The sequence below is a fragment of the Triticum aestivum genome, chromosome 5B (genome assembly GCF_018294505.1).
Source record: "Triticum aestivum cultivar Chinese Spring chromosome 5B, IWGSC CS RefSeq v2.1, whole genome shotgun sequence".
Taxonomy (NCBI): domain Eukaryota; kingdom Viridiplantae; phylum Streptophyta; class Magnoliopsida; order Poales; family Poaceae; genus Triticum; species Triticum aestivum.
Window position 1 is genome coordinate 602,552,479 of NC_057807.1, and position 9,875 is coordinate 602,562,353.

The 9,875-nt window shown below is 47.4% G+C and overlaps 1 protein-coding gene across 1 annotated transcript; it reads right to left on the bottom strand.

The window, feature by feature from the left end:
- Positions 1 to 975: 975 nt before the first annotated feature.
- LOC123113559 (chaperone protein ClpB) lies at positions 976 to 4,662 on the bottom strand. The gene is made up of 7 exons (XM_044534836.1): positions 4,440 to 4,662; positions 3,015 to 3,856; positions 2,528 to 2,649; positions 2,098 to 2,438; positions 1,732 to 2,011; positions 1,453 to 1,650; positions 976 to 1,348 (listed from the first exon to the last, which is right to left on the bottom strand). Exons 2-7 carry the CDS (start codon positions 3,646 to 3,648, stop codon positions 1,055 to 1,057), a joined length of 1,869 nt encoding a protein of 622 aa, XP_044390771.1. The 5' UTR covers positions 3,649 to 3,856; positions 4,440 to 4,662; the 3' UTR covers positions 976 to 1,054.
- Between the last annotated feature and the right edge of the window lie 5,213 nt (positions 4,663 to 9,875).

Here is a 9,875-nt window from a genome sequence, read left to right on the forward strand (position 1 = left end):
CTTTTCTACATAGAGATTTAGATTGGAAAAATAAACATGTTTTCCACTGTCTTTCTCTTTGGCCCCTCCAATCTTCTTGGTCTAGCTCCGCCACTGACTGAGGGACAACATCAAGATATATAGTCACTGCGATTCGTTGACCAACAACTCCAAAAGACTATGAGTTGATAGGTTTCTTAATTTTGGCCGGTTGATGACTTTGTTGATTCAAAGTTGAATTAGGTCCGGCCCCTATATCGGGCTCGGCTCAGTCTTTTCTCTAAAAAGAATATAACTTGTCGGGTTAATTCATAGAGTGAAAGAAGAAACGACAATGGTTTTTCCAGGTCCACTCGCTGGCAACGAAAAATGAACCAAGTGAAGGGGATGCTCGGCCCGCTCGGGTATACGCTAGCACCACCGTCGCCACCCGCCCTCCTTCCCCTTCCCCACTCAGTCCCATACTTTAAAAACCCGGTCCGCCAACCGAACTGACTAGGCTGTGGATTCAGATTTTCACCGGTCAGAACGTCGGCTCAACCAAAGTATTTGAGCTATTAAAAAAAAATTGGCCTCAAATAAAATGTATACACATAATATTGGATCGATACAACACACTAATAAATCGAAAAAATTGTCAGCAAGATCTACTTCAATCTGCCTCTACAGTGCAGTGTTCCACAGCCCCAGAAGAAGAACAATATCTGCAATGTCACTAATGCATTGACTGTATGCAATTCTACTGCTACGAAGTCTAAAGCTACAGAACAATGAATATCATCTACTGACTCAAGGTCTACTAAAGCTACAGAAGACAGTAGGATTTCAAATTCCAAGAGACTTGGTTTGCCAAAAGACGAACACAGCGAGAGAATTACAATTCCTAGATACCAGACTGTAATAAGATACAACCACAGGAACTTCCGCATAAGTTGAACTAACCAGCTTTCCTCGGCAGTTGTCAAACCTATAGTTAGAGTTAAATAAACTTTCCAATCAGAGAGGAATTGATCATACTAGTTATACCGTGAGTTTAGCTTTCCTCATAATTTAACTGATTATGTCGCGACTCCCGCTACAAGGTCTTGAGCGCAGACCCGTCAGGATGCTTTAGTGTCACCCTCGCTAACAGAGAGACAATTCTTTTTATGGGACTCACCACAGCCGCCATACCACTGCTGTCAGTGTTGCGAACGACACCGGAAAGTTCCGCCTTCTTCGCTACTTCATACTTGAGCATATTCCTGTTATCCGTAGCACCAATGGTGATCGTCGAGCCTTCACTGGCCTCACCCTTCACCAGCATTTGGGACAGCTTAGTCATCACATTCTTCTCCAACCATCTCCTTATGGGCCTTGCACCGTACATCTATGAGAGAAGAAGCATGCATGGTTACCAAAACATACACACAGATATGAAAACATGCGACTAATCATGTGTTTAATAAGCTTCAAAAACGAAGTTATGCTTACTGGGTTGTATGATTCCGATAAAATGACATCCAACGCAGCATCACTTGCCAAAAGAGAGATGCCCTTGTCAGCCACCCTGGCAATGACACTCTTCATTTGGATTTTCACAATCTCCTTCAGTTTATCATGCAAAAGCAGCTCAAATACCACAATCTCACTCAGCCTGTTGAGGAACTCAGGTTTGAAGTGTTTCTGAACCTGCACAATGTCATAATGATGAGAAACTCAGGCTTTTAGTGTTTTCTGAGCCTTCACACCAGCAGTCTGGGATTCACAAACCTGTTTCATCAAAAGGTCACGTGCAGCATCCATTGTGATTTCTCCAGCCATTCCTGATGTGAGGTGCTCTGCTCCTAGATTTGAGGTCATAATGATTACGGTATTCTTGAAATCTACCGTCCGTCCTTTGCCATCGGTCAACACACCATCATCAAGAAGTTGAATAAAAATGTTCAACACCGAGGGATCTGCCTTCTCCACCTCATCAAAAAGGATGACACTGTATGGGCGATTCCTAACTTTCTCAGTCAGTTGCCCACCGTCATCATAGCCATCATGGCTTTAAGAAGTTACAAAGAAGAATTAGTATCGATGAAGCTAAAGACTAAGAACTAATGCAATGTTACAAAATATAATAAAAATTACCTTGGGGGTGCTCCAATGAGGCGCGAAATAGATCCAGTGCCAACATATTCAGACATGTCAAAGCGAACCAACATCTTTTCACTGCCAAATAGCTGTTCGGCGAGAGCTTTTGCAAGCTCTGTCTTTCCAACACCAGTTGAGCCCAAGAAGAGGAAAGATCCTATGGGTTGACCGGGATGATCAAGGCCAGCCATAGAACATAACACTGTTTCAGCAACCAAATTTACCGCTTCATCCTGGCCAACAACTCGCTCATGCAGCCTGTCTGCTAGGTGGATTAACTTATCCTTCTCTTCTTGCTCAAGTGTACAGACAGGAATTCCAGTCCATTGGCTCACAACCTTCAAATGACAACGTTAACGTTAGAATTTGCATGACAAATATTGATTGAAACAGTACATACACATGTTGTTGTGAGGAAAATGCTTACTTGTGCGACATCATTTGGTACAACAGCTGCTTCCTTCATTGGATCTGCAGAGATCGCCCTTTTTATTGTGGCAGTGCACGCCTCATCAATCAGATCAATAGCCTTATCCGGAAATTGCCGACCTATGGTAAAGACAGCAACAAAATCCATTATATATCCATTGTTGACACTCATGGGTGCTATTCGGCATAAAGGAAAATTTTGCAGTGCAGGTTACACCATCAATTTATATGCACAGGCCAGTAAAGATTGTATATCTAGAATTATTTCAACTAAATGTCCACAATGCAACATAAGGGTGCTTCACGGGGCTCTAATTAATATTTTTTCCCTTGAATCGGACATCGCAGTCTATGCAGATAATTTAATTAGCATGTGAACTATGGAGCCTTAAGATGGGGCAGACAATAACCATAAAAGATCATCTATAGTTCTGTACGTCCTAATCACCTCTAGAAACAATCGTAGAAATAAGTAAATTCCTTACCAGTGATGTAGCGGGCAGCAAGCTGCGCAGCAGCAACAAGAGCAGCATCTTGGATTTCCAAGCCATGATGCTGTTCGAACTGCTGCTTTAACCCCCGCAGAATGCCAATTGTTGCCTGCGTGCTTGGCTCCTCGATATGCACCTTCTGGAATCGCCGCTCGAGTGCAGGATCCTTCTCAATGTAATTGCGGTAACCATCAAAAGTCGTCGCACCTACACAGCGGATACGACCACGGGCCAAAGCCGGCTTCAGCAAGCTGGAAGCGTCTGTATTTCCGTGGCTATCACCAGCACGAGGAAGCACATGCATCTCATCAATGAAGAGAATTATCTTGCTGCCCGTATTCTCCGCCTGCTTTATCACGCTTTTCATTCGCTCCTCAAACATACCGCGCATCACGGTCCCGGCAACCATGGCCCCGAGGTCGATCTCCACGACACGTGCCCCGGCAAGCGCAGCAGGTACCTTGCCGGTAACGATGCGCTGCGCGAGGCCCTCTGCGATGGCTGTCTTGCCAACCCCCGCGTGGCCTACTAGCGCGGCACAGTTCTTGGTCTTGCGGCAGAGGATGGAAATAACACGGTCGATCTCATCATCGCGTCCAACAACCAGTCCGACTGTCTTGCCGGTCATGTATGTGCGGATAGCCGCTTTACGATCGTAGTACTTCCATGCTGCCAACCCAAGCCAACAGCTGCTCCAAGGAGGACGAAAGGTTCGATCTCTCGCCAAATCAAAGATAGCTGATGGAGAACACTTCCTTGGACAGCAGCTCTTTGCACAACCCGCGTCCCGAGCAGTGGATCGTAGGTCCCTCTCATACCTGTGCAGAAGCTCTAACCTGAACACGGGAAAAGACAGCAATGGTTCATATATATAGAGAGAGTACATAATCAACAACAAAGCGTAAGAGTACCCCTATATTCCCAATCATAAGCAAGATTTGGGACATGTATCACCACTAGTAGTACTAATGTGTTAACCAAATTCGGCCAGTATAACCAAGACAAAGCTCCTGCTCTCTAGAATTGCATGTTACTGCTAAGCATTGATTTCAGGCCAAGACGGTGCAGATAAAACAATTTAATCTTTTCCTCTTCATATATCGTCAATCATTGCGTGTTTCACTGCTAACATGTTCAAACCAGAACATTTGTTCATCTGGAAAAAAATCAAACTAAACATTTGCCCCTACAAGCATTATGACAAACACCTATCAAGCAAGATCCTTTCACATGTAAACTTGAACATGCACCGGAAAAATCATGCTGCAAGTACTCATCAAGAAATAATCATCATTATATTCTCACAATATCAAATCTACAGCAAGTACTCATCCCACACAAAAATCAGGAAAAAAGATTGAACGGGCAGAGGATGCAAGAGGAAGGAGGGAGGAGGAAGGACGAAGGAGTCGTGGCTACCTGCCTATGGACTGGTCGCCGGCGCAGCTCCGGGCGGCGGCGTTGCTGTGCGGGAGGGCCTGCTCCCCCGTTGGGAGCGGATGCTCGACGGAGGGAGGCGCTTCAGGGCTCCTGTACAGGCGGCCGGGCAGCGGAGGCTTTGGCCGGTTCGGCGGGCCGGCGGCGGCTAGGAACCCTACTGTCGCGCTCGGGGACTCTGCTCACTCGGGAGGGAAGCTCGTCTTTTTCGGGGAGGCTTGATACTGTACTTTTTTAAATATATAAAATAGAAACAGCGGATGTTCGAAACGGGCACCTTCGGAACGGATTCGGTTCCGGAACGGACACGCGGGATTTTGGACGTTTCTACGTCTTTCTTCTCGAGAAAACTTCTTTCAATTGATTTGTTGAACATACAATAGCAACTTCAACACATCGATCCATTTCATTCGCGCGTGTTCGTACAAATTAAAACAGGCACAAAAATCGATCCAACGCGCCGACACAAACAGATGCGTGTCCATTTTTCAGCCGGCGGGAGATCCATTCCTGACCCAAATTTGGGTCTCATTTGCGTCGACGTGCACACGAGGCGGACGGCGCGACGCCCGCCTACTCTTCCCCTGGCCCGCTAGTCAGTGCCACATAGGTCATTCTCTTCCTCCCTTTGATAGCAAGCCCCCGGCCATCCGACCCCATCGCCGCCGCCGCCCAATTCCGGTGCTCTTGCCAGCAGTCCGCACCCACACACCTCCCTGCAGCACGTCACCTTCCCACGTCGCCGCCATCACCGCCTCGCCGCCGGGCCACCGCAGCTTCCTCCAGACGTCGGCGCGAGCACCACCTCGGCAACCCGCGCTCCCGGCCAGCTCCTTTGACAACGGCAGGACACTCGCCGAACGCTGCCAGGCTAGCTACCTAGTTCAGGGAAGGTGCACATGTCTTCGTCGGCCTGCTTCTTTGACGACGCCCGTAAGCTATTCGACGGTTTGCCCACAAGGTACAAATGGACTTCACCGACAAGTTCTTTTTCCACAATTTCCTTTGCGACTCGGATGATTCTTCATCCGATGATGAGGAGATGGTGGTTGATGTGTTGGTCGTCCATGACCACCTTAGTAGGCAGCGACCGTTGTTCCGGGGCTCGATTTCGGGGCACACTCCGGCGTTGAATCACAACCGAGAGAGCGACCATTTCCTTCTTTGGAAGGACTACTTCGAAACACCCAACCCGTTCTTCAAACATCATCTATTCCGGCACCGCTTTCCGTATGGCTAGGCATATTTCAACCGTATTCGGGAGGGAGTGGTCGGGTACGATAAGTATTTCGAGTGCAAGGATGATGCACTTGGAAGATTGGCTTCTCCTCTTATCAGAAATGCACTGGAGCTATCCGGGCGCTTGCATATGGAGTTCCTGGAGATCTCATTGATGAGTACGTATGTATGAGCGAGTCTACATGTCTAGACTCCATGTATAAGTTCTGCAAGGCTGTGATTACAGTGTTTGCCCCTGAGTACTTGAGAGAGCCAAATGCTAAAGATACAATCCGCTTGTTGGCAATGAATGCCAGCAGGGGCTTCCCGGGGATGCTTGGTAGCATAGACTGTATGCACTGGGAGTGGAAGAACCGCCATTCTGCTTGGCAGGGGCAGTATAGGGATCATGTCAAGGCTTGCACTGCCATCCTTGTGGTCGTGGCGTCACAAGATCTCTGGATCTGACACTTTTTCTTCGGCATGGCCAGATCTCACAATAATATGAACGTGCTCCAACGCTCTCCGGTGTTTGCAAGGCTTGCCGAAGGCAAACTGCCTGCCGGTGAACGTTAACATCAACAGCCACAACAACAATAAAGGATACTACCTAGCTGATGTTATATATCCTCAGTGGACTACTATTGTGAAGAGAATCTCCAACTCTATAGGAGAGAAGAGGAGGAGATTTGCGCAAGAGCAAGAGAGTGCTAGGAAAGATGTGGAGCGTGCTCTTGGTGTTCTGTAATCTCGATGGGGCATCGTTCGATATCCTGCTAGAACTTGGATCATCAAGAAATTGTGGAAGGTGATGACTGCTTGTGTGATCATGCACAATATAATCGTAGAAAATGAGCGTCCGAAACGTATCTACATGTTGGGCGCACTGCCGGCCCAAATGAAAAGAAGACGGACGACAAGCGGGCGATCGACCCAAACAGACAAAGAGTGGGCAAAACGCGCGTCCGTTTGGGTCGGCGCGTTGGAGTTGCTGTAAATAGCAAATTTTACATCCATGTTCATAAAACATCCACCAATGCCTGTGTCTTTTGAATGTACATAATTGACAAAAATTCTTGTTGTAAGAAGGATCGGACTCCCTATTGCATACAAGGCGGGGTTCTATATTTATTACTGTTCTATATTGTTTTGGAAAACGAGTTGAAGTTCAATTGTGTATTGTGTTGCCTCAGAGACAGGACTCCAAGATAACTCGTGCAACCTTTGAGAAGAAGTGGGATCCAGAGTTGAAAAAAGCCATGTTTCTTTTGGGAGACGCGTAGCGGCTGCCAGCGGATCTTTTCAAAGGGGTGTACTACACGTCAGACGACGGATCTTTTTAAAAAAACTCGCCGCCTCGTGAGCCATCAGGTAAATCTAGTGACATAATTTGTCCTCTAGTTTTGCAACAAAAATCAGTTTGCACCTTGCAAAAAAAAGTCAGGTTGCAGGACCCATTTGCTATAGACATCTTGTTGCAAAAATATTTGTAATAGAAGTTGTGTTGCGCAAGACATTTGCAACATATGTCATGTTGCTGAAATGTTTTTGAGCTTTATATTTTTGCAACATAAGTGATGTTGCGGAAAAACTTTTGCAACATAGATAATGTTGTAGAATATATTTTTTTGGTTTTCATTTTTAGCAACATAAGTGATGTTGCGGAAAAACTTCGGCAACATAGGTTGCAGAAAATTTTGCCCGCGTCCAGACCTCATCTACAGTCTCATGCGCTCGGGACCTTATCCATTCGCTTGCGGAGATATTGAAGAGGAACAAGAACCTCCCGTTGTAGTGGTTTGTGGTCCCATGCAAGACACGCGTCACGTGGAAGAGGCGGCGGATAATGGCGTGGAAATCGACCGGTTGAAGCGGAGCATTTCCCCTTTTTAAAATATCTGCCGCTCCATTTGTTTTGGGCCATCTAGCGGCTCGGCCCCTTCCTCACCATTGCAATAAAGCAAGTGTCGTAGAACCCTTTGCAACAGACCTTTTATTGCAGAAACATTTTGTAACAAAGGTTTTGTTGTAAATATTTTTTCGTCTGAACTCTTTTGAAACATCAGTGTGTTGCGGAGGGACTTTTGCAACACAGATGATGTTGCGGAATTTTTTTCGTCTTCACTTTTTTACAACATGAGTGTTGTTGCAGAAGGACTTCTGCAACACACATGATGTTGCAAATTTTTTGTCTTAATTTTTTTGCAACATGGGTGTTGTTGTGGAAGGACTTCTACAATACAGATGATGCTATAGAAAAATTGTCAAGTGGCAGAGGCACGCGTCCAATGGTGGAGGTCCTGCCGGTTGTACGTCGGCTGATCAAACTCGTATCTGAAGGCTTCGCATGTGGCGGCAGTGTACAGATGATCGACCGGCTGATTCTAATGTTCCCACCTTTTGTGTAAAGAAGCACAAAAAGAAAAGAAATTACCTAAGGCATGGCCGCGGTTGATCCACTCTTCCACACAGCTTGTTCAATGCGTCGCCCGCTCCGCAACTCCTCCAAGGGGCCCTCGTCTCCTGGACCTGATCAGGTATGCAACCGTTGGCGTCACTCCACCCCTCGCTCCCCCACCGCTTGCCAGGAGCGAGCCCTCATCACCTCTATCTGCTAGGGTGAGGCCAGATGCTCTCCGACCGGCGTAGTGTCAAGCTCCTATACATGTCCAGTCTGGTCATGCACTTGTCCAGGCCTCAGAGCACTAGATTTTTCAACATAAAGGACCATCTGCCATGAGTAAGGACCAACTACTGAACGCCAAATCGACCATGGCGGCAGGGGCTTGTAATCTACGTTGGTATTTCCCCGAAGAGGAGAGGATGATGCAGCACAGCAAAGGTAAGTATTTCCCTCAGTTATGAAACCAAGGTCATTGGAAAGGTACATTTGGTCTAGTTCTTCCCATTCTTCCACTCACATTAGCTCGAGTTTTGTGATGGATAAGCAAAGCATTTCATCACCGGTCTTTGATAACAACGACGGCACGAACAACTACGTCATCAAAACTCCACTCTTCGGACTACAACGAGCAATGCAAGGCATTGAGCGACTCGCCATCGACATTCACCAAAATGAAGCAGGGAAAAGGAACTACATCGACACCATGTTGGACGCTCACATGGATGGCATCCGACAAGTGTTGGCCAACTACAAGTCTTCTTCCCCTTCGTCATCTTCAAGGAGGAGACGCTCAAATCGCACACCTTCGGAGCGGCCACACGATGCAAGTACCATGCGGCACCGTCCTCATCTTCGCGACGACCGCCAACACAACTAAAAGCCACATGTGCATGACTACGACAAGCGCCATCGACTACAAGCTCAAGCACAACAACATCACCACCAAGAGGACGCTAAGGCTACCACCACCACTTCGGCATCTTTGCCAAGTGTTCTCAAGGCATCTTCGCCTTTGGACGTACGGCATCTTCGCCTACTTCCCATGAGTGCGCCTACTTCGACATCATCAAGTCCAAGGCGACCACCTACAAGCGAGGGCGACACTTCCATCTTCGGAAGACCCTCTAGGAAGACGACCGAGCATGGGAAATTCCCTGCGGTCACGGAGACGAGCTACGAGGTGCCACATCATATGGACCTCATACAAGATGGCGACAGGATGGTCGAGCAAGGACCATCCCCTTCGACCACGGCGACGAGCGCACACCTCTTCAACATCATGAAGATGGCGCCCCATTGGGACTCATACTCCGAGTCTAGCTCCGACACCGCACATGAGACCTTATCTCTAGTCTTGGAGGAGAGTGATGATGTGCCATCTTCGACCTTCATCCACGCCAAGAGTGATGATGTGCCATCTTCGGCCTTCATCCACGGTGACGACTACGAGGAGGTTGCGCAAGGGACTATCCCTTCAACCAAGGTGACGATAGGAGCTGAGCATGGATACATTTGCACCTACATCTCTCTGACACCCATAGATGACGAGATGCCCCAATTGCCATGTGAGGAGAGCCACCACCCCATGAGTGAGATCAGTGACTACACCATTATATGACATCGAGTGCATTTCCTATGAGAGGATGAGTGTGTTCACCACTAGCCCCATGCATGAGAGCATGCCACACATCTTATGTGAGGTTGAGAGTCATTTGAGTGACTCTTCCAACCATATGAGTGAGAGCATCTTACCGGGAGTGAGTGAGCCGCAACACTTAGTGAGTGAGGTAGTTGAG

Excerpts from the sequence above, each read along its gene's own strand:
- LOC123113559 (XM_044534836.1), bottom strand. The coding sequence starts at position 3,648 with ATGACCGGCAAGACAGTCGGACTGGTTGTTGGACGCGATGATGAGATC. Across the intron at positions 2,012-2,097 it reads CTCATTGGAGCACCCCCAAG|CCATGATGGCTATGATGACG; the intron begins GTAATTTTTATT and ends AACTTCTTAAAG. Across the intron at positions 1,651-1,731 it reads GTGACCTTTTGATGAAACAG|GTTCAGAAACACTTCAAACC; the intron begins GTTTGTGAATCC and ends GACATTGTGCAG.